The sequence below is a fragment of the Oryctolagus cuniculus genome, chromosome 5 (assembly GCF_964237555.1).
Source record: "Oryctolagus cuniculus chromosome 5, mOryCun1.1, whole genome shotgun sequence".
NCBI lineage: Eukaryota > Metazoa > Chordata > Mammalia > Lagomorpha > Leporidae > Oryctolagus > Oryctolagus cuniculus.
This window is the reverse complement of record NC_091436.1, coordinates 16,922,534-16,947,368: the sequence shown is the minus strand read 5'-3', so window position 1 is coordinate 16,947,368 and position 24,835 is coordinate 16,922,534. Positions and strand designations below refer to the sequence as shown.

The 24,835-nt window shown below is 48.6% G+C and overlaps 1 protein-coding gene across 1 annotated transcript in view; it reads left to right on the top strand.

Moving 5' to 3' along the window:
* Nucleotides 1-24,835, top strand: part of MTHFD1L (methylenetetrahydrofolate dehydrogenase (NADP+ dependent) 1 like) — a 195,957-nt gene that overhangs the window by 138,528 nt on the left and 32,594 nt on the right. The window contains exons 25-26 of the mRNA XM_002714991.5: nucleotides 3,998-4,105; nucleotides 7,287-7,439. Coding sequence (XP_002715037.3) covers nucleotides 3,998-4,105; nucleotides 7,287-7,439 — 261 coding nt within the window. The remainder of the gene's footprint in view (nucleotides 1-3,997; nucleotides 4,106-7,286; nucleotides 7,440-24,835) is intronic.

Here is a 24,835-nt window from a genome sequence, read left to right as displayed (position 1 = left end):
GGAGATGGGATGCATATTCAGGAGAGACCTGCAATGGAGGCCATGTCAGTGCTGAAGAGACCAGTCAGGGAACGTTTGTCGTGGACCAGTCCCTTAGCTTCTCAGTTAAGGCAGGAGCACGTGGAAGAATCATTTTCCCCATATCCTCTATACTTGATATTATTATACTTTTTCAGTTTTGCTTAACTAATGGGTATGAATTTGTTTTTCATCATTTTAATTTGCATTTTCTTGATTACTAATGAGACGGAACATTTTTAGATACTTTTTCCGAATTGGTGGGAGGTTTGTTTAAGATTCATTTTAGTATTAATCTTTTCGCTTTTCAAATATTTACATGTATCTTCTCCCAGACTGTCCCTTATCCTTTTACCTTGTTTATAATGTCTTTTTTGTTAAGAAAATCTAAATTTCATGTTGTCAAGTCTATAGATCCTCCCCCTTTAGGGCTGTTGTATTGCTGCCTCATTTAAGAAATCTTTTCCTGCTGCAGGATGATAGTTTCCAGTCATTCCAGTTTTGATTTTTCAGTTGAGGCCTTTGCTCCATATTGGATTTATTTGGGGACCTAGTATATGGTAGGAATCTAATATTTTTCTCTGTAGCCAGGCTTTGGATAGTCAGTCCCACCTCTCTTAAACACTGCCCCGCACCTGCTGAGGTCTCTTCCTGGGTTGTTTATTCTCTTCCATCGAAAACTTGTCTATTCATGTGCCAGAACCACATGGAATTAATTAACATACTTTTGTGGTCTGATTGATACCTCGCAGGGAAATGCCTTCTCTTTGTTCTTTGGGTTTTATTTATCTTTGACATTGTCTTACCTATTTGTGTCATTATTCTTCATTCTGAATTTTGAGAACTAGTTGGCCAAGTAACCCAATGGACCCTTGGGATTTTTATTGGAACTGCCTTGAACTAACAGAAGACATTTAAGAGAGTTGACATCTGCACAATATTGAGTCTCTTTGTCCATGAACAAAATATTCGTCCACATTGCTTCAGCCTTTTCATTTCCCCCAGTGAAAGACTACCATGGCTTGAACCACATTTCTGTTTGTTATTTTTTTTTAATATTTATTTATTTGAAAGTTACACGGTTGGGGGGGGATCTTCCATCTGCTGGTTCACTCCCCAGTAGGCTGCAATGGCTGGAGCTGCGCTGATCTGAAGCCAGGAACCAGGAACTTCTTCCAGGTCGCCCACATGGGTGCAGGGGCCCAAGGACTTGGACCACCCTCTACTGCTTTCCGAGGCCATAACAGAGAGCTGGATTGGAAATGGAGCATCCGGGTCTCAAACTGGCTCCCATATGAGATGCCAGCACTGCAGGCGGTGGCTTTACCTGCTACACCACAGTGCCACCCCCTGTTTGTTATTTGTTGAGATGTCCATTACTGAACTCCAGACCACAGATCAACTCTGCAGTAATGAAAACTGTTATGAAGAATACATTTTACAATAGTGTGGGGTTATATCCCAGCTGGCTGGTAGAAAGAGCTATCTTTGTCTTGTTGAGTAGCTCTCCTTCCTCTATCAATAATAATTTATTAAAATATACCTTTGGCTGGCGCCGCAGCTCACTAGGCTAATCCTCCACCTTACGGCGCCGGCACACCAGGTTCTAGTCCCGGTCGGGGCGCCGGATTCTGTCCCAGTTGCCCCTCTTCCAGGCCAGCTCTCTGCTGTGGCCAGGGAGTGCAGTGGAGGATGGCCCAAGTGCTTGAGCCCTGCACCCCATGGGAGACCAGGAGAAGCACCTGGCTCCTGCCTTCGGATCACGCGGTGCGGTGGCCATTAGAGGGTGAACCAATGGCTAAAGGAAGACCTTTCTCTCTGTCTCTCTCTCTCACTGTCCACTCTGCCTGTCAAAAAAAAAAAAATATATATATATATATATACACACACACACACCTTTTGCCATCACCAAGCAGAGGTCTTGAGACCTCCACAAGAAGTGGGAGAGAGGCTTCCAGGAGAGACTTACAGCCTTGGTTAACATCTGTTCCATCAGCTCATGGTTTAGCATTTGTTCATCAGACACTAAATCCATTAACTACATTACGCTCCTGTATTTTCTTTTCTTTTTTTTTTTTAAGATTTATTTTTATTTATTTGAAAGTCAGAGTTACAGAGAGAGGTAGAGACAGGAGCCAGGAGCTTCCTCCAGGTTTCCCAAACGGGTGCAGGGGCCCAAGGACTTGGGCCATCTTCCACTGCATTCCTAGGCCATAGCAGAGAGCCAGTGGGAAGTGGAGCGGCCAGGACTCAAACCAGTGCCCACATGGATGCCAGCACTGCAGGCAGCAACTTTACCTGCTAGGCCACCGCGCCAGCCCCTCTTGCAGTATTTTTTTTTTTTTTTTTTTTTTTTTTGACAGGCAGAGTGGACAGTGAGAGAGAGAGACAGAGAGAAAGGTCTTCCTTTGCCGTTGGTTCACCCTCCAATGGCCACCGTGGCCGGCGCGCTGCAACCGGCGCACTGCGTGCTGATCCGATGGCAGGAGCCAGGTGCTTCTTCTGGTCTCCCATGGGGTGCAGGGCCCAAGCACTTGGGCCATCCTCCACTGCACTCCCTGGCCACAGCAGAGAGCTGGCCTGGAAGAGGGGCAACCGGGACAGAATCTGGCGCCCCGACCGGGACTAGAACCCGGTGTGCCGGCGCCGCAAGGCGGAGGATTAGCCTAGTGAGCCGCAACGCCGGCCCCTCTTGCAGTATTTTTAAAAATGTAGTGTATACTATGCTTTTGAATGGTTCGATAAGAAGAGGAGTCTCCTAATGAAGTCATCAGTGCTGGTTTTTAAGTAGCTCTGAACACTGGTTCACAGGATTACCCCAGAGGAAGCAACTACTAAAGAACAAGTGCATTTTTTGTGAGCTGGAAAGGCATGTGATTTTCATACAGATGTCGATGTGACTGAACTCCTTATTGGAGAGACCAAGGTTGAATCTGTGTCACGTTAGCTAATAATGAGAAATCACACGACATGAAGAAAATGTGAGAAGGCTGGGCATGGGCGAATAAAATCTATGGAGAGAGTGATTTCCATAATGCTACACGGAAATCTTGGATGCAGATTACCATTAAAATATGGAGAGTCATCTTAAGAAACCAGAATGCTTCCGCAGGAAAGGGATATGCCAAAGAGAGTGCATCTCTTAATTTAAGCAAATCCTTTGACAAAACTGTTTCTAATTTACCGTGGTTTGAAAATACAACAGCGTATGGCCTGGGATAGCAGTGGAAGATGGCCCAAGTCCTTGGGCCCCTGCGCCCGCATGGGAGACCCGAAAGAAGCTCCTGGCTCCTGGCTTCGGATCAGCACAGCTCCGGCCGTTGTGGCCATCTGAGGAGTGAACCAACAGATGGAAAACCTCTCTCTCTCTGTCTCTGCCTCTCTCTGTAACTCTGACTTTCAAATAAACAAATAAATCTTTAAAAAATAAAATAAAATACTGCGAGAGTGGCTAGTGTTGTGGCATAGTGGGAGAGGCCACCACCTGAGACACCAGCATCCCACGTGGATGTCAGTTCAAGTTGTGGTTGCTGCGCTTCGATTCAGTTCCTGTTCATGGCCTGGTAAGACAGCAGAGGATGGCCAAGTGCTTGGGCCCCTGCCGCCCACGTGGGAGACCCAGATAAACCTCCTGGCTTCTTCCTGCCCATTGCAGCCGTTTGGAGAGTGAGCCCACGGAAGGAAGATCTATCTCTATTTCTCTCTCCTCTTTAACTCTGCCTTTCACATAAATAAATCTTTTAAAAAAAATTCTCGCAAGAGATAAAATGGCTAACCGGATAAGCAGGTTCTAAATTGGGTGAACATCTAAGGCTTTGTAGATGACATCTGATCTGAAGTGTTTGGCACTGTAAGGATAAATGTTGTACTTGCTGTGGAGGGACTGGGTAGGCAGTTGTAATCAGTTCTCACACATCTCGCTAAGCTACTCCTTTAATTAATTAAACTTAACAACGTTGTTGTCATTTGTGTTCTCCAGCTTCCAATTGTGGAAAAGATAAGAAAGATTGCCCAGGCCGTCTACGGAGCCAAAGATATCGAACTCTTTCCCGAGGCACAGTCCAAAATAGATCGTTACACTCAACAGGTAAGAGTTGTACCTTGAGGAAGAAATCCACCTTAGCCTCTTGAAATACTCACTTGGATTTGAGGACCCATAGTCTACAAGGGTACTACAAAAAGTTCATGGAAATGGAATTAAAAGATAAGTTTGTGTGCAAAAACTTTGAAATCTATGGATGCAAAGAGTTTTCAAAAAGTTCATGGAAAATACATATTATGAAAAAACCAGTGGCCTGTGTTGTGGTGCAGGAACCTGTGTGAGCACCGGTTCAAGTCCCAGCTGCTGCACTTCTGATCCAGCTCCCTGCTAGTGGGCCTAGGCAAGCAGCAAACTATGTACCAGGTGCTTGAACCCCTGCCACCCACGTGGGAGATCCAGATGAAGTTCCAGGCTTCTGGCTTTGGCCTGACCTAGTCCCAACCATTGCAGCCACTTGGAGAGTAAACCAGCAGGTGGAAAATCTCTTTTCTATCTCTTCCTGTCTTTCCGGAGCTGCCTTTCCAATAAATAATTAAATCTTTCAAAGAGAGGGGTGGGGGGCTGGCGCTGTGGCGTAGTGGATGGAGCCACTGCCTGCAGTGTTGGAATCCTATGTGGGCGTAAGTTCAAGTCCCGGCTGCTCCGCTTCCAATCCGGCTCTCTGCTGTGGCCTGGAAAAGTGGTGGAAGATGGCCCCAAGTCCTTGGGCCCCTGCATCCGTGTGGTTAATCCAGAGGAGGCTTCTGGCTCCTGGCTTCGGATTGGCACAGCTCTGGCTATTGCAGCCATCTAGGGAATGGACCACTGGATGGAAGATCTCTCTCTCTCTCTCTCTCTGTCTGCCTCTGCCTCTCTGTAGCTCTGCCTTTCAAGTGAATAGATAAATCTTTAAAAAAAAGAGAGAGAAACATGCATGGATATCAAATTTTTTTGCACCAATATAAACTATGAACTTACCTTTTAATTCCATTTTTTCCCCAAACTTTCTAAAGTACCCTGTTTTGTCTCCCCAGCTGAACTGTGCTTAAATCTTCTTTGTGGTCGACAGGGACACGCTCGGGTTAGCTGTGTTCAGAACATTATGGTGAGGGAACGTATTCCCTGCTGTTTGCACCGCTGACTTCCCTGGTTGGCAGTGCCTAATGTGGGTGGTGTCCGCCTTTGTGTGTGATGTGCCCTCTGCTGTCTCTAGCGCTCAGCCCGAGACGTGGAAGCTGCCCTCCGGTGTGCAGCTCTGGGGCCTGATTTAGATGCTTTCTAGTATTTCACTGCAGCTCTTTGCTGCCTTCTCAACATTGACACACAGGAGCACAGCACATCCAGGTGGGGAAGGTCTGTGTTCTTTCCCTGCCAGGGGCTTGTTGAAGCCTCACGGCTTTCTGCCTCTAGGGAGTGACTAAGGCAGGTGACGGTGGCTTTGATCTGGTTGCACGAGCCACTCCCTAGTCCCATCAGGGTCATCATAGGCCAGCTTCATTGCGGACTGCTCAGGCAGTCTGACCGAAACAAGCATATGGCCCGAATGCCCCTCCCAGTCTGTCATGCGGTAGAAATCGGGCGCCTCCACAGCTTGCCGCCAAGACGGCGTCATGATGAGCAGCACTGGGCCGTTTGTTTGAGTCCTGTGTCCGAGTCGTATTTGACGTCTTGTTTTGTATTACCAGTGTCTGCCCAGGGTGCTCTCCGGGGTTTGGCGGGCTCACCAGAAACTCACTGTTCTTAGAGCTTTCCATAAATGCCCTTGGCTTCTCCTCCTTACAGAAGATTCCCAAACCCTGCTGCACACTCTGGGTTGTTCTGTGGTGAAGTTTTCATTCATGTTGAATGAACCCAATACAATAAGGTCATTGTCTTAAGATTTCCTTTATTGTTTCCCACCATGAGTTTTTCATAATGCTATTTAGGACCATCATTTGTTCAAATATTAAATCTTTTCTCCTGCCTTTTTTTGGTTTTTGTCTTAAGCTTTTCTTTTATGAAGAGGATGATGGTACATGGCTTCTTTTTTATTTTTTAACCATTTCTACTGACAATTTTTTAATTAGCCCAACTTTGTCAATTCATAGAAAATATTTCAATAATTGATCTTCAGTATCCAAAACTCTGGGCACCATTTCTGTGAAGCAACTGTGATTGATACTTCCCAAGCAAAATTTCTATTAGCACCTAAAGGTAGGGGTTTCGAAAAGAGAAACGCCCTTGGGAATACTCAGAAATCCTCCAGGTAGTTTTGGGTTGAATCATGCGAAATTCTGCATGGGTTACCTCTCTGCATGGGTTATCTCTGCCCATCAAGGGGATGTTCGTTAAAAGTCACGTGCCAAGTGTGTGGTTGCAGTTCATTAGCAGAGTCTCTGGGGGAACACTGTGTGCCATTTAATCAGAACCAGCCCACAAGGACAGGGTCGTTTTTGTGAGACTCCACATGTGACTTCCCGCCCTTTCACCTCTAGAACTCTGGGTCAGGCATAGACTTTGGTCCTTAAAAAAATCCGTGGCTTAAACGGTGACCTCATCTCAGTTCCTATAATGTAATCACACATCAAATAGCTGTGATTCATAACGCGGCACAAAGGAGCCCTGTGGTTCTCGACCGATCCCAGGAACGAGTGCACGACGGGACTGAAAAGCCTCTGTCGTGACGGAGACTTTCCCTCAGCTCACCTTGCTGTGTCCCAGACATCTAATAGTCCAGGAAAGCAGGGCCTGCAGCTGCCACCACCTCTGCCCCGCCCCCCCCCTCAACACACCCTGACACGTGTGCCCTCTCTTAGAGGCCTCCGGAATATCCAGCCGAGCCCTCAGCTTGCTCAGTAAGCCATGGCCACGGTGGGAGTGTTTCTGCTCAACTTCCTGCTCGCACGCAGGCCCAGGAGCATAGCAACCTCATCCGTGGTTTCAGTTAACCACAGCCCAGAAATATCAGATGGAACATTCCAGAAATAAATAATTCATAAAGCTTTAAACTACTTCTATTAGAGTACATTGTTAAAATTGGTCTATTTAATGATTTCTTGCTGCTGTTTATCTCTGACTGTGCCACTACAAGACATTGTAGGTATGTTGGTATGGTCCTCGGTTTCAGGCATCCACTGGGGGTCTTGGAATGAACCCCTGTGGATAAGGGAGGACTATTTTTATAACAGGCAGCCACCGTGTGTGCCTGCAGCAATTGTACAAATTAAGCCTTTGTGTCAGTGAACACGTTTCTTTTCCTTTCCCACAGGGTTTTGGAAATTTGCCCATCTGCATGGCAAAGACCCACCTTTCTCTGTCTCATCAGCCTGACAAAAAGGGTGTGCCAAGAGATTTCGTCCTGCCCATCAGTGACGTCCGGGCCAGCATAGGCGCCGGGTTCATCTACCCTCTGGTCGGCACGGTGAGTGCGTAACAGTGTCCAGAAGCCCTCCATCCCGTGATGTCATGATCCCTGGCATCACCACGCTCTGCCAGCTGTCTGCAAGCACCCATCGGGGAGTAATTGATAGTTCTTGCTGCTTCCAGCACACCCTCTGCCGCTGTGGCTCGAGTTTTCCTTTTTTTTTTTTTGCATGAGTATTCAGGATCTGTAAAATCATAAACCGCCTTCCCTAGGACAAGGAAGGTAATAGATAACTCAGGAGAATTCAGTTGTTTGAATGGTTCAGTGCTTCCCTGGAATGATAATAGAGTGGGGCCGGACAGGACCAGCCCAGCCACACCCAGGGCCAGGCCAAGCCTCCTCTCACCTCTGCCTTCTTGCTCAGCACATCAGGTGGGAAGGCGTGGCTTAGAGAATTTGTGAATCGTGTGAGTTCTTGTTGTGACACTGTCATGTGTTGCTACCGGATGATCATCGTGTTATTTCAGTTTATCGGTGGAGGGGAGAGAGATGATTAGAGACACAAGAGTTTAGCAGAACATTTACAGTCCACGATGGTGAGCTTTACACATAAAAGGCATTCATGACAAATTCCCTTGTCATAAACTGTGTGCAGACAAGGAGTGAATGGGCAAAATGTGCAGAATTCTTCGATATTTACACATTTCAGCTCATATTGGGCACAGTGTTTTCAGTAAGCATTTTTTGGATTCTTCTTGCATGTGAGGCATGGAGATTCTAAGGGCAGCCCATGTGAGCAGCAGAGTTCAGATCGCAGAGGCCTCTCTAATTGTCTTCAGGGCCCAGGGCAACAGCAGGGGTCAAGGGTAGAGACTGATGAATATGTCACAAAGGGCTCAGTCTAGGAGCTGGAGAAAATAGGAGCTCCTACTACAAGCCATAGCATCACAGGCTGTCTCGCCCGGGGTGGGCAGTGTGGCTGGAGTTGGAGAAATGGGATGGGGGAGAGCAGGATCTCAAATGCATCTTAAGGAACTTGGATTTCGTGCCGTGTATACTGGGGAGCAGTAGCTGCTGGGGTTGCCTTTTGTTTCTTAGGGATTTTTTTACATCAGAAGGAAAAGAAAGTGGGCCGATAAGTATTCAGAAAAGTTGCTGTGGAGGCCACGAGTAGAGGATTTCGGAAAACGAGAAACAGACTTAGAAGAGTTAAATTGGCCAGGGGCCATTAGAGACGTGCTGCAGCCGCAGGAATGGATGCGGAGGGTGGAGGTGGGTCTGAGAGGGTAGCCACCTACAGTGGGCACTGGGGAAGGGACCCTGCGAGCTTGGTGGCTCAGAGCAGTGATGCCGTCGCTTGTACAAAGAACACAGGAGGGCAGCAGGCTGGCTCGGCCCAGAAATGAGTGTGGCTCGGGCAGAAGAACGTGAAGGGGTAACAGGAACACAGCGGAGTCTTTGCGCCCCCCGCCACCCTATCAGAAATGCAGGCACTGGGCTCACAGGCAGGGAACTCTGACAGTGGTAAGAATGGAGGCCAAGGCAGTCGTCAAACAAGGGGAGCAGCAAGGATAACCCGAAGGCCAAGAGAAGAGGGAAAAGCACGCCGCTGCAGAGAGGGCCATGTGTCCATGGCTGTGGACAGCAGCCCCGGGGCAGGCAGAGTCCTAGGAGCCTGTTGGGCAGTGGCCGGCACTGTCCGGAGGAAGGGATGGTGATGGTGTTGATACGGGGGAGAAGGTGTCGAATAAGACGGGTCTACTTTAGGCACACGCTTCAGATGAGTGAGCCCAGGATTGGGGGTGGATGGGGGAGGGTGCTGACTGCAGAGGGGAAGGCGGGGACTTTGGGGCATGGCAGCGGTGTCTGTTATGCTCAGGGCAGTGGTTCCACAACTCAAGGCCAGCAGGCTTTACAGGTTGAATATTGTCGCGTGTGACTTCGTGCACCTCGCTATGTGGGTGCTGAGAACGCTTGCAACCATGCGCACTGGCTCCGGTGGGCGAAGGGCTCAGCTTAGGTATCAGGACAGCTGGGCAGTGTGGGTCCAGAGAAGTGGGACCACCAGGGGAGACGCGGGGCCGCGGGGGTGCCAGATGGGGCATGAGAGAGATCTTCTTCCATCCTCTGGTTGACTCTCCAAATGGCCTCAATGACCAGGGCTGGGCCAGGCTGAAGTCAGAACCCAGGAGCTTCTTCCAGGTCTCCCACATGCGTGGCAGGGGCTCAAGCACTTGGGCCGGCATCTGCTGCTGCTTTCCCAGGTGCATCAGCAGGGAGCTGGATCAGACGTGAAGCAGCCGGGACTCAAACCCGCACCCATATGGGATGCTGGCCTCACCGGCAGCAGCTTAACCTGCCAGGACACCGCGAATGTGTCCAGGGCCTTGGGGACCCCACACAGAGGAACTTTCTCTGCCTCAGCAGCTCACCGCAGAGAGGAAGATAAATGTGAAGTCACAAAAGCAAATGATTTGGTGCAAAAATTGTGTTGATACCTCTGTTTGCTTCTGAGCACTTCATGATCATTTACTGAAAATCACAATAGAACTTAAAGTCTTTGGGTCCTCTAAGCAAGCGTATCATACTTACCTCCTCCCTCCACAACCAACAGCGCCACATCCACCGCCAGGTAAAGACCGAGGCAGTTCTGGGAAATCAGAATTCATTCCCTCAGCCTGGCCTCCCTGCACCAGGCTGGACGGGAAATGAATGTGTGGAGCGGCCCTGCAGGAGCAGCTGCCGCTGGCCGCGCTTCCCCTGTGCCGTTATCTCGTCTCTGCAGCACCCGGCCAGGTTCCTCGCGCGGCCACACACGGGACGCAGCGAGCGTCAGTGCCGGCGGTGAAACCCTCCCGCAACAAGCGGGTGTGAGGAACCAGGAAGGAAGCTGGGCCTGGCCTTACAGTACAGGAGTTCCTGGAAGTCAGGAAGCCGTCCCTCGGGGGCGGTGGCCTGAGCGGGCGCTTTCTCTGACCGGGCAGGAAGCTGCGTGTGCGTCGGGCAAGTGCACGGCCGCGGCCAGGATCTCCTAATAAGGGCTGGTATTTACTTTGACTCCACTTGACCCCGTTCTGGGCCCTGCCACGGGCTGCTGAAATGCTTGTAAGATTCATCACCCATGCGGGAGAGAGTGTAGCAATTTCCTGCTGAGATGACCAAGGGCAAGGGCATGGGGACACTGCAGGTGGGAAAATTCTAGCGTAATGAATCACGGTGATGCTTAGTCACTCAGTATGTGTCCTGGAGATGCATATTCATCTGTCTAGTCCAGAATGTCCAACCTGAGACCTCAGTCAGAACAGTTCTCCATTCTGCAGCGTCCACTCGTTCATTCATTCAGTTACTCACTGAGCAAATCATCATGAAATGCATGCAAGGCCAAAAACCACATGGAAAACAAGTACCGATCCTTCCTTCACAGGACTTAGGATTTACTCTCGTGAATAAAACTGTACAAGTGCAGGACCCTGGGGGCTTTTAACAAAGGGAGAAATCCCCTCTGGGTAAGTCCGTAAGGCGGGGCAGGGCGCCCTCTCCCCGCAACACAGGCAATGCTCCTGGAACCGTGAGCATCACCAGCATGGCTGACCTTGGGGGGTGGGGGGGACGGTCACTTGGAGAAATGCTGCAAAGCTCAGCTCTTCTCCCCTGCATGTTGAGTTTTCTAAGCATTGACTTTTTTCTTTCCGTGTTTGCTTTTAGGCCATATTTTTTCTAATATTGCATTGTTCCATCCTGTTCTGTTTAGTTATCACCTTAATTGGCGCTGGCCCACACAATCAAATCATAGCAATAAGTGCCATTAACTGATGTGGCAGCTTTACATTTGGCGTCCCCATGCTGTTGTACAGAGGTACCGAGTACCTGGATTCCTCAGCTTGTGCCGTCTATGACCTTAGCTGCCTTAAACAGTGAAGAGAACACTACAGTGTGTCTAAGAAAAGGAGCCAACTTTTCCTTCCTAAAATAACTTGCTGCATTCCTAATATACCTCATGTATATTCTTGCCTCTTTTGATGGCACTGTACTTAGGTGTTCTCTCCAGCATATTAATGAAAACTGTGAAATAGTACAAGACTCTTGAACAGCACAATGCCACTTAGTGCATCTTTTTCTAAGAAACTGCTCATCAAATAGAGATCTTTGGACTGGGAGCAGAGCGAGTCATTTTTTAAGATTTTCCAACCCTGTCTTCTATAAATTGCCTCATTATGATGTCTTTCCAAACTTCTCTCCAAGCTTATGGTTTACCTAACAGCTTTATTAAATTCAAAAAGTCTAAAGCCTGCCTCCTCCAGAAAAAGATGAGCAGGTGGTTTTGGGCTTTGGGTCCCATTGTTTCGATAGCAACGTTAAGTCCCTATAGTTTACAAGGACTCTTTAATCAATTGACATAAATTTCATGGTGTAAAAATACTAATGTGTCAGCAAAGTGTGTAAGGTGATATTGTTGAGAAGTCAGTTGCTTTTCATATAGAAAAAGAATAGGAAGATGACACCAAAACCTTCACGTAGGGTTGTGATGTGATGAGGATTGTCTTCTCTACTTCGCTAGTCCAAAGTACTACACTGGACATCTGTCTTATAAAAACAAATAAAGTCAGTTGCGGAAGGGGTGGGCGATAAGCTCTACGTACTTGGGGGGAGATGTTCACCTGGGGCCAGATAGTTTCAACAATCAGAATAGGGGGCCGGCTCTGTGGCACAGTAGGCTAGACCTCTGCATGCGGTGCTGGCATCCCATTTTGGCACCGGTTCATATCCCAGCTGCTCCTCTTCTGACCCAGCTCTCTGCCATGCCCTGGGAAAGCAGTGGAAGATGGCCCAAGTGCTTGGGCCTCTGTTCCTGTGTGGGACACCAGGAGGAAGCTCCTGCTTCCTCAGATTGGCCCAGCTCTGGCCATTGCAGCCGTTTGGGGAGTGAACCAGCAGGTGGAGGACCTTTCTCTCTGTCTCTTCCTCTGTCAGTAATTCTAGCTCTTGAATAAATAAATCTTTTTTTTTTCTGATTTTTTTTTTATCTTTTATTTAATGAATATAAATTTCCAAAGTACGACTCATGGGTTACAATGGCTTTCCCCCCCATACCGTCCCTCCCACCCACAACCCTCCCCTTTCCCACTCCCTCTCCCCTTCCATTCACATCAAGATTCATTTTCGATTATCTTAATATACAGAAGATCAGCTTAGTATACCTTAAGTAAGGATTGAATAAATAAATCTTAAAAAGAAAAAGAAAAGATTCAGAACACACATGGAGTCAGGCTCCGCTCCGTGCCATTTCTTGGCATATCCTGGCTTGTCTTGCAGTGTTTTAACACCTGAAAAGTTAGGACCCAGAAGGAGGGATGAAAGAGCTAGAGCATTCCTTAGCAAGGAAGTGCCTCTTGAATATGGTTGGTCTGGACGTGTGAAATGTCAACACACCCTGAGTCTTCCCTGCCCACTGTTTTGGGTTGGGGGTGGGATAATGTGTCTCCAAAACACTTGGACCCAAGCTTGAATTCTTAGCAGAAGTCCATTTGAAATTGGTTTTTGGCACAGTTCACTCTTTCCTTTCACATCTCATTGAGATATTGAGTGAGGTCCTGTAGAACTTAAAGTACGAGCCTTTTTTTTTTTTTTGGTGCCAACATGGGAGATAATGTTAGGCTGTTGTAGCTATTTCTGACAACAATCTGAGCTGGAATGTTGGGCTTAACCAGGGTCGCAGTCACCTGTCCTGTGGCATTCATAAGGTGATCAGTGTGTGTGGACTGCAGGGTCTGCAGAGATAATAGCCTGTTGGTGCATCCACCTCCCTGACGGTTAAGGAGAGAAAGCCACTGTGGCTGGCCCTGCAGGTCAGAACCCTGGGGCCCGTCCGTGCTGTGGTCACCTCTTCCCAATTTCCTTCCCTCTGTCTTCCTGCAGCCCCTCTGCTTTGGTCCCTGTGCCTTTTCTGGGGCAGAGAGTGATGAGAAGACACCACATGAATGCACACCCATTTTGCCTGCTGTCAGGGTTGACCTGGGCTGCACCCATCACAGTGTGGAAGTCTGTCCAGGGGCAAGGAACTGAGCGGTCAGCTGTCAGTCATGCAGGTTTTGTAACCAGCATGGCCTTTGTGTCCACTCTGGATGACCTGACCCTGGCCACATCTCTACCCAGGTGCACCCCTGATGTCATTGCCAGACTGTGGAAAGCAGGAAACTGCTGGAATGTGTTTGAGGAAATCAGTGATGTCACTCACAGCTAGCACTGGCCAGCGAGAGTTCCCGGATGGGGCGCGGAAGAGAGCTGGTGATAAAGCAAAGCTGGGCCAGCCGGGCCACGACTTCACCGTTTCACTTCACGCTCACTTTGCTTTCCGTTCTCCCTCCACCGTTAAGTACGGGCCGCGGGTCAAGCTTCCTGCCGGGTCTGACTCAGGTCAGCCGGGAGAGGGTGGCTCCAGGCTCAGGGGTGACTCCTGTGGGGACCCGCCGTGCTGGGGACATGAGGTTACGCATGCACTTCCCCTGGACTGCATTTCCAGCCAGTTACGAAGTGAGAACACTCACTTCCCACGCAGCCCCTCCAGTGAGATGTACAAGTGGTGACGTGGTAAGGCCCCGCCGTGGCGTGAGTCTGTGGAGCTCTGTGGGTCCGGGATGTCCGTGGGGAGTCCAGAGGCAGGGGGTTTGTACGAAATCACCTGCTCCTCCCCTTCTCTCCCTCCCTCTCATCCCCCAAAATAAACGGACTTCCAGCAGCTTCTGCAGGTAGCCGCCCCACCTTGGGGCTCCTGGGTCCTCATCTCGATGTAGCCATGCTGTCTCTTTGCGGGCTGACATCAGCCAGCATGGGCGTGGCCGTCACTGTCTGCAGCCCTGGGAGCCCGTGGGTCTCCTCTTCCCCATCCAGCGAGGTGCCTTTCCCTACAGCTCCTTATCTCCGCATCAGAATTTCCTGCTTTCTCGCCCTGGCATCCAGCACTTCCGCTCCCTCCAGGTTCCCCCAGCAGGTTTCCAGATTGTCTTGTGGCCACACCTAGCTCCGGAGCACAGTCACGTGTGTCTGTCCAGCAGGAGGGGCGCCTTCCTCCCTCTTCCTTACTGCGAGTGCAGTGAAAGGCAGGGGGCCAGGCTCAGACTCGATTTCCAGAAGCCGTGTATCATATTGACGAGAGAAGTAGAGCCCCGTGACTCATGAGGATGACGTTCTCTCCGGCACACGGGTCATCTAGGTGCAGTCCATCCATTTGGAGGATCTTTCGCTGCACATTTGTTTTCAGGATAAATATAAAGTGACTTTAAATGAAATCAGCCTCAGTCGGGGAAATGCGCTGAGTAATGATGGCGTGGAGACTCGTCCCGTAGAGCTGAGGGTTTAGCCCACTGCTGCTAATCCCTGAGTGTTGGCCATTCTTCCTCTCAGCGTGTATAGAAAAGGATGCTTGCAATCCTCTTGTACCCAGCCCTCCAGTCGGCACACTGATCTCTTCTTTTGTCTGGGGATTGCTGGAATATTGACTCGTTCCCATTCTACTTCCATTTGTAGCCAATTTGTTTTCTTTCTCCCATTTTTGGTTTGGATCCATCATATGAAACTGAACAGAGCCACACCCCAGTTCAGAACTTCTGAAAATTGTCCGGCACTCATAGAATTTCTCCTTCTTCTATGCCTGTTTATACTTTGGATATCCCAGTGTTTGCCAGGAGGCACATGGTGAGGCAGCTAAGCCGTTTATGCAAGGGAAATAAAATTAATACAAATCAAAGTGCCAGTCTTACACAGTCAATATCCAAGCCACCCTCAGTGTCCGTTTGAGGGTTTAGTGGAGGAAGATGCATGAAACAAGAAACTAAACTTCTAAGAACAACGGCATCCTTTAAAACTGGACTTACAACTTCAGAGGACATACAATTGATCCTATCTGGAAATCATGCCAGTTTGCAGGTTAAAACCGTATATATGTTCCTTAAATTAGCCACCCGTGGATATCAGATTACATGATAATGTTTGCAGCAGATGCTTTGAGCGACTTGGTTTTCACAGCCTCTTTTCTGGGTGTCACTGAAAATTCGAACTGTTTTATTAGATCCGGATATATACCCCCCGATACAGCATCAGGGAGCAAGTGCAAACTAGGTTTAGGGTCATTTATGTTGGTTTAAGTGATCTAGTGAAGGAATTTTTTGTGATATCTGTAAGACCCAGATTGAAACTTCGTAACCACATTGCAGAACCCGTACAGGAATGTTCTGAGTGACTGCATTAAGTATGTCCCCCAGGCCACTTGTCGTAACAGTTCTACAATCTGCTGAGGAAGGCTTGGAACCTAAGGAGCTGAGTCCATCCTGCACGTTAGTCTCCTAAAATTCATCCCAGCCCCAAGAGGCAGTTATGTATAGGACCCACGGACTTCACCTGCCCGCTTCCCTGCAGCTTCCACAATCCATCATCCACTTCCCAAACTTAGCTGTCTTCCCCGTCTGTGTAGTTACTCAAACTCCCAGCCCTTTCCAGGCCTGCAGTGCCCTGTCACAGACTCTAGAATTTCCTTACCCACCTTGTTAGGGTCTGAAAAAGCCCACCGCCCGAGGAACGACTCCAAGAGACTTTTCTCTCATGCAACCAGCAAAGGGTTAAATTTATTGATCCAACATGTTGGGGCCCTCTGAACATACAAGGACAGAGGAGCCCCGAGGAACTACAGCATAAGGTTTATAAAGGCAAAAAACGCAAAATCGGGAGCGGGGAGAGAATACACAATTGCTAAGCGGTTGCTAAAATCTTATAATCAGCAATTATGATTTTAAGACATAGACAAATTACATCTTTATTATTAGCCCAGGTAACCCAGGTGCAACCTTTTTATTTTTAAGCTTGAGCAATCATACTAGGGGGTTTTTGTGCTCTGCCAAGGGTGATATAGTGCACTGCTATTGTCTGACTATTTGAGATCATGGTTTCAGACCAGAGTCTCACGGTGGCGGGGTTGCTTTCCCAAGAGTGCAGTCTCAAGTGCTCCAAAATGGAGTCCCTACTGTCAAGGTGCTACTTCATTCTGTCTTATTTTCACAGCTGCACCAGGAAGGTTTAAACCTGTAAGCTTAAGCTTAACTATTTACACCCGCACATATACAATTTTAACTCTTCAACCTCAAGCACTCTGCCACCAGCTGTAGCCCACCCAGGGTCCTCTTACTTTACGGAGTCATCTTACCTAGCATCTCATGCTACTCCAGGACCCCCAGAACGGGGATAAGGTCTTCAGTTCTTATCCGAAAGTTATCTTAGTTGGAAATCTAGTGTAGAACCTTTCACGAGATGCATCCAGTTGAGGCCAGCCTCGCGGGAGGTCTACGAATTGACGAGCGCAGTCAGATGGAGTGAGCAGTTAAATCTATTGAACATGCTGCAAGGGAGCAGTAGGCAGTTCAGCCAGAGATCGTTTGATACACAGCCCAGAGGCTACAACCTAAGGAAGCATGCCATGCTTGTAGCTACAGTTAGTTAGGGTGAGTTTTTCCCATGACCCAACAGGTTTTCCCAGGTAGGTGATTTGAATTTCTGGGTGGAGCTGAGGCGCCTGCACCACCCTTAGCTTCGGGATTTTCTTTTTCGGGTTCCCTAGGGCAACTTTCCCCAGAACCTACCGTAGGAGCTGACTAACAGTACTGGTGGCCTGTCACCTCTACAGCAAGAAGAGATTTTTAAGGATCTGCTGCCAGTGTGAGTTCACCGCTGCCAGGATCGCAGGCTCCAAAGCAGGCTAGAAAAGTAGGTATTTTAAAAACTGATTGAGGAGACTCAAATGCTTACACTTCCTGTCTGCTCTTAAGGCCAGTTCCCTGGCCCTTCATGCTGAACCAGCAACTGGCCAGCAGGACTATAAATCAAAGTCCAGTCTTTTTTAAATTATTATTGTAGGCTTATATATGGGCACACTAACATTTACTGATGTATTCTGAAGGATATGGATGGATAGGTGCCTAAGGTCAGAGAGGGTTGGGAAGGGTCCCATGTGTATGATCTGTCCCTGGGGAGATGGATGCTCATCAGATCTCCCCTTGTGTGCCAGTGTATCACAGTCCTCATTTTAGGTGGCATCATCATCATCATCATCATCATCATCATCGTGGCCTCTTCCTGTCGAAGGCCAGACTCCCAAATGTGTTACATAGATGAGCTCCTTGCTCCTACTGCCAGCTCCGTGAGCTCAGTCAACCATCAGTGCAAAAGGTCACAGGGTATTCTGTGACTATTTGTGAGACCTTTGCCCAGGAATACGTTAAAATGTGAACATCCTGGTATTTTTCTGCAGGCCGGTCAGCATGGGTCATCACAGGGCTGTGTGTGTGAGCACTGAGACCCATGGTGAAACCCAAAAGCTGAAGTCACCTTCAAGAGGCAGCAGGACGGTAGATAGATAAAACGCGAACACCAGGAATTTCCTAGCAAATACAGTCAGAGTTTGCTTGCCGAAAGGGAGGAGTAAATGAGAAGTGCAGTAGGCATTCCAAAATGGTGAAGACCACATGGGTGAGGTTGGCCAAGGAGGTTGGGGCTTTGGAGACAAACTGGAGGGGAGGACTGCCTGGCAGTCAGTGACCTCCAGCAGGAAGGAGGGACCAAGGTCAAGACCTAGAGAAGCTGGTGCCAAGGCCAAGATGAGTAGTAGTGAGCCTCCTGTGGAGGGAGTGGTGGAAGGGGGCGAGGAGGTTATATGTTCTAGAGACTGGGCCAAGTGTAATTCAGCAGAACTGACCATTGACAGCATGTGAGGAGAGAGCCCAGGGTTGGAGCTGGAAGAGCTGCGGCAGGCACCATCTTTGACTGCCGTGTCCATGTATCCAACAAACAAAGAGAAATTTGTTTCTGGAGTTCAGGAAGGAGGCCAGGTCCAAAAGGAGGAGGCTTATTTACATTGGGGTGATACACAGTCTCTAATTTTCCCTTCCTCCGGTTCAGAATATTGTTGAATGTTTAATGTGGACTGAGGGGTATTGAGACTGAAAGACCCAGTGCTTGCGTTGGAGGCTGAGTGTGGCAGGTGGGAGGGTGAAAGGGAAGAGGGGGCTGGGGACTGATCTAAGCAAGCAGAATGCTTCCAGATGCAGAGGCACACGCAGAAGGGAGCATTGATTCTCCTGTGCCCTGAACCTCACCCCCAAGGTGTCCTTAGAAAGAATGGTGTTTACTGGGGATGAGGGGACAGGGGTGACACATTCCAGAAGGGGCAGTGGCCAAGAGCCTGCCCCCAGAGCACATTGAAAGGCTGTAGCTGAGAGTTGAGCTTGACCCTGAAGACAGTGGGGTGAGCCTAAGTAGCTCCTAACCAAGGGAATGATGGGATGACAGCATTGCACAGATGTGAGCTCAGGCATTAAAGCAGTCTGGAGACACTGGGATCACCTGTCGGGGAGAGGAATGCTGAAGACTCTTTAAGTTTAAATAATGTGGTTTCTGCATGGGCTGTTGAAGTTGTTTCACACTGCATCATGTAAAGAAATAGAATTGCCTTGCACGCCAGGGAAGAAATCTCTTGTCTCTTGAGACTGCATGCATTATTTGTCTGCCTTGTACAAATTTTTCTGGGCTGTTACAATCCTCTGCTTTCAGCATCTTTGCTGCTGTACCTCAGCTGTTGTGAGGCCACTGGGACCAGTAACCTGGGTTTCCACCATCTCTGCTCTCTCTTTTTTATGGCATGGTTGATGCTACTTCCAAGTGGCAGAGAGTTAGCTTGTCATCAAAGCTATAAAACCCTAGTGATATGTGAAATATTCTCCTTTGTAGCTTTGTGTCCGTGAAAAGTGTAAATCCTGACCATGATGCTTGTATTAAGAGACAGTTCTTCATTTGGGCCTGAAAATGCTTCTCCTGCCTCTCATGAGGACTTTCTGCAAAAACCCATTTCCTAGAACTGGAGGGCCGTGTGCAGCTCCCAGATCTGTGATGGATGTAGCTGGCGTTCCCTCCCAAGATTATACAGAATGAATTCAGCGTATTACTGTTTTGTAATCCTTCATGCCATTTAAAGACAAGTTGGTTAACATGCCTTTCATGTAGATAAAAGTCATCAATAGATAGCTGCAAGTTCTTTATGATTTGTGATCACTTCAACTGACTGTTTTCCTAACACAGTCAGGACAGCTGGGCATTGTGCCCTTAATTTTTGCTAAGTTTCTCATAGAGAGTGGAATGTGCTCCTGTTTGTTAGGGAGTGAGCAAAGACACGAAGCCACCTCTCCAGGGGGTTCAGCCAGGAGAGCCATGCAGCTTTTTTAATGTACCTTTCATTTTCATTTGACCTTAATCTTTATTTGGAGTAAGAAGTATTTCAGTTGTATTGCTACAACCACATCACTGGAAAAAGAGCAGAAAACGTTTCCTGAAGAATAACACAATGAAGTTTGTGAATTTGAACTTCAGACGGAATTTTTCTTTGATTTGGACAGTCAGCAGTTAATGATACATAGAAACCACAGCGGGGAAGCTACAGCCCCGAAAAACTCGCCTGCCCATAAATCCTCCCCTAGCCCGTCCGTGTGATCACAGACTCGGGCTGCGGACAGAGATGGAACGTTCCAGTTCATCCCAAGTGCGCGCATCTCCTTGCAGCTCGCTCTGACAACCTGTCTCCCTCCTGAGTGTTGTCAGCACACAGGCACTGCCCTCCAATTCATTATGCTGAAACAAAAGCTCTACTAACCTTCCAGGACAGGTCTTCCATGAGCAGAAGAACTGATATCTCTTTAGCCCCAACTGATCATGCTTTTCCCCTAAATGGAATTGGAAATCAGAAAAAAAAAAAAAGAAAGAAAGAAAAAAAAAGACCCGTGGCAAGGAGGGTTAAAGATAGGAATGTCTAGATAGTTTCAGTCTGGAATGACTGTCTCTAAATACATATAGTCATTCTGTATCCACAGTGATCCACAGTGCTTAATAGCTTGGAGCAATGCCTGGCAGGAGCATAATGTCAACAGGGTGAAGATGCATAGGAAAGCAAGCAGGAATAAAGGGGTGTTTAAATAAGTAAAAACGATCATTGAGAATTGAAACCTGAAGCAGAGTTAAGGTTTACGCAGCACTCACTTGGTGGCAGGTGGTACTGTCAGCACTTTGTATTAACTCATTTGATGCTCACAGCACCCTTTCCAAACAGGTCGTCTCAGTGTCCCTGTTTCCACGTAAGGAATCTAAGGCACAGAGGGTTTGGTAACCTGCCCTGGTCATAGAGTGAATGGCAAAACCAGGAGTCAGTCCCAGCATTGCCTCCCCAGAAATATCATAACGTTGTTGTACGGACTGTCTGGTCTTTCCCATCCTGTGACTCTGCCAACCAGCTCATTAGAAAGGGCAGCTTCAAATGAGGGGCTATAAAATCAATGCCAATACATTGGCAGCTGACATCCAGAACCGTATTGCTTAATAACCATTATTCCCCCATAGTCTTTAAAGTTTTAGTTCCAGCATAAATTTTCCCTGTTTTTACTGTCAGTTATCAAAAAATTTCTTGCCCAAAAGGGAAAATTTTAATATGCCTTGTTGAGATTTTCTTGCAGCTTTTCTGGTTGGCCAGTGGCTCTTGCTTTGCGACTCTTCCAAGCCAGGACACCAGGCAGATCTTGGGGTTTCTGTCACTCATTAGTGAATGTGTTCTGGGCAGGGCTAGAACTGTTTTCTAAGAGAAACCCTGGCTGCTCTCTCTGTTTGGAGCAGGCTAGTCATCTCTTTAGGTGAGAAACTTGATTTGGTTCCTTGATTTCACAAAAATATTGTCAGCTCTCCCAGCCAAGCGATTGATCTGCCAGGCAGAGGAGCATAGCCCCTCAGCCTGGTGGATAGATTCACCCACGCCATCACCAGAAAATGTAACCAGGAGCGTCGGTGCCTGGCTTTCCATCAAAGACCTGCGTGTGAAATGGTGTTTGTGCAGAACTGCCCAAGAGTCTGCCGTCTGTCTGTTCCTCTGGAGGTGGCCTCGCTTTGTCCCCAGCCCAGGATGAACCTCAAGGTGCTGTGCACTTACATAGTATAACATAGTATCGCTGTCAGCCACGTGGCCTCTTTAAAGTACTTACTTATTTACTTAGTTAATTTGAAAGGCAGAGAGACAAAAAGACAAGATCTTCCATCCACTGGCTCACGCCCCAAGTTTCCGTAACATCTAGGGCTGGGCCAGACCAAGCCTGGGAACTGAGGACCCAGGTATTTGAACCAGCACCTGCTGCCTCTTAGGGAGCGTGTTAACAGGAAACTGGAATCGGGAACCAGTACTCAAAGCTAGGTGCTCTGATAGGAGATCTAAGCATCCCAAGCAGCATCTTAGCCACACCCAACGCCTACCCCTCTAGCAGAGTGTCCTTGTCATCTTTTGAGGGACGGCAGTGCGACAAGGAAGTGCTGTATGAATGTGCTGCCCTCAGGCGCTGGTGTCCCCTGGACAGCTCACAGAGGAGGGTTCCCTGAGCTAGATGGGCTCCGGCTTCTGGAGCTGAGTGCTTTCCTGTTTCTCCCAGTGTGGTCAGTCCTGGGAGTACAGGGACTGAATCCTGTTCCATCTCTGAGACGCAAATGCCAGGCCCATCACCCGGCACACAGTAGGTCCGGTTGCTGAATGAACTGTAAGGTTTTGAGGTTTTGGGGTGTTTTACTGGGTTGTCTTTGCTTTCCTCGGCAAATGAAAGTGCTTTTTCTCTGTGAAGAGGGCACATCCTGGGGCCGGCTGTTTTTCTCAGGGTTTGCTCTGATGAGCCGGAAGCTCTGTACTGAATAAGGAGCTCAGCTCAAATGGCTGCACAATGCCTGGACCCCTTGCCTACTCTCTGCCTGGATCTTGGCTTCTGTTCCATTTATGTCTTCTGTGATCCTGATCCCAAGAGCCTTACATTTAGATTTGATTCAGCGCTAAGGCTCCTCGACTTCTTTGCTGAGCCCTTCCTCCTCTGGAGCAGACACACAGGAGAACAGGAGACAAAGTGTAAATGATGCTGCTGTCCCTGGAAGCTTCAAGACCCAGCCCTGGCCTCCCCGCAGGAAATGTACGCACACGCAGTGGCACGGCCCTGCTGCTGTTTCTTTCCCCATCCAAGCACATTCCTCTTGCCTTGGAGGAAGGCGGGACACAGAATCATGGCACTCAGGGATGTCCTGGGCTGATGTATCCAAGTTATCTCTTCTCCTGCTGCATTTCCACAGGTTCTAAGAGCTCTGGCTGATGGACCCCATGGAAGTTGGGTGTTCAGAGCCCAAGATTCTCCAGGCACGTCAGGGCTGTACTGGGGCTCGGGACAGAGCAGGGAACGTGGGGACCCTGGTGCTCACAGCTTGTCACAGCTGTGCTTGGCCTTTGTAACGAAAAGGTCTGCATTTCTGATCTTAAAGAAAGCGTGTTCGTACACTTTGCAGATACGTGTTCTGCTCTGCCTCCTCTGTAGGAAGACCTGCCGCTGACAGCCAGCCAGAATCATTAATTCCACCTTGCATCTGCAGAGTTTTCAGAACGACGGATGATAATTAGCTTACAGAGGCGCATTTATCCCTCAGATCAGCCCCGTGTCGTGAACATGCTGATGTACGGCAGTGCGGGTAATCGGCCTCGGGTGAAGGAAGAGCTGGGCTCAGCCTGGCCTGGCCCCGTGAGCCGTGTGCATGGGCGTGCCGTCACCTGGGGCACCTGCGTGTGTGGACCAAGGGTCTTTTTGTGCTGTTTGAACGTACTTGGTAGCACCTCACCAATATTCTGCATCTCATAGACCATGTACAGGATCTTTTCTTTAGTCAAAGTGAGCCAGCACCCTATGGAAAGGCAGGGTGGTGTGGTGAGCACACCGGGGGGTACAGCAGAGCCACAGTGCACCTGGGCTTAACATCCTGCCCCTGCTGCAGGGCGCCTGTCTTCACCCACTCCCCACCCCCGCAGTGGGATGACGTCCAAGCTTCTAAATCCTAAACTGGATGCCACTGGTGTGTCTGTAACTTCAGGCTGTAAAGTTTGAAAGTGTTCTTTTCCAAGGAGAAATGGTGGCCACTGAAGGATCAGTTGCTATGAAAGCCATCAGGAGCTTCCCTGAGCATTGAGACTCTGCTGTACCCGTGCTCAGTAAGTGTTCTTCCTGAAACCCTGTAAGATGTTAGGTGTTCTTGCCAACCAGGCTCCAGGAGACTGGCATTTCCCAGCACACCTTCCCAAGCATCCGTGACACTGCCTTCCACCTGCAGCCCGAAGCCTGGCTGCACTCTGCCCAGCGGGTACGCATAGCTCTGTGACAGGGTGCTTAGGGAGGGTGCTTCCTTCGTATGTTACATAATGCACTGGGGAGCCATCCATTTTATGTATAAGGAAGTCGGTGCTTTCCGTGGATTTTGGCTTTGCTTGATTGCACACTCAGATCATTCCTGTAGTGTAGGTGGGGTACAACAGGGACTTGAAGAATGTTCAGGCTCCAGGGGAGGGCCAAGGTCAGCAAGGGGGCATTTCTAAGCTGAGCAGCCCAGAATTTGTGGGAAGTAATGTAGAAAAAAAATGAATTGTAAGCAAATCATTTAATGTTTCCATAGTAAAAAAAAAAATTACTGCATCATTTTAGGGTAGAGTCCAGCTACCGGCAGATTTAGGACAATATGGAATTTAGAAAAGGGAGCTCAGGGCAGCACGGGGGTATAGATGGTAAAGCCACTGCCTGCAGTGCCAGCATCCTATGAGGATGCTGCTTCAAGTACTCGCTACTCCACTTCCAATCCAGCTTCCTGCTAATATGCCTGGGAAAGCAACAGAAAAAGGCCCTAGTGTTTGGGAGACTCAGAAGAAGCTCCTGGCTGCTGGTTCGGTCTGGCCCAGCTCTGGCTGTTGCTGCCATTTGGAGAGTGAATCAGTGGATGGAAGACCTCTCTCTCTCTCTCTCTCTCTCTCTTTCTTTCTATCTCTCTGTCTCTGTCTCTGTCAATCCGCTTTTAAGATAATGAAGTCTTTGGAAAAAAGAGAGAGAAGAGGGAGCACTGGAGAATGAGATGTCACCAAGCAAGTCCAGTAGCAGAGATCAAATGAACTGGACTCAGAACAGGGGAGGAAGAGAGAATTTAGAAATGGCTCTCAAGTTTCTGATGTGTTCCCTTGGTGAGTGGAGGTGTCATTTACTTAGGTAAGCAACAGAGGGAGCAGAACCAGTTTTAGAAGGAAGAACATGGTCACCGATGGACTAGGAGGACTCACAGACTTCTAGCTACGCATGGTTCCAGCAGGACACAAAGCACGGGGGGTGAAGGACAGATGAAACCAGGCGTGAGATTCCAGTGCATCCTCTTTCTGTGGAGTTGCAAAAGATCCACCGGATCCCGCAGCATCCTTTTTTTTTTTTTTTTTTTTTTTTTTTTTTTTTTTTTTTTTTTGACAGGCAGAGTGGACAGTGAGAGAGAGAGAGACAGAGAGAAAGGTCTTCCTTTGCCGTTGGTTCACCCTCCAATGGCCGGCGCACCGC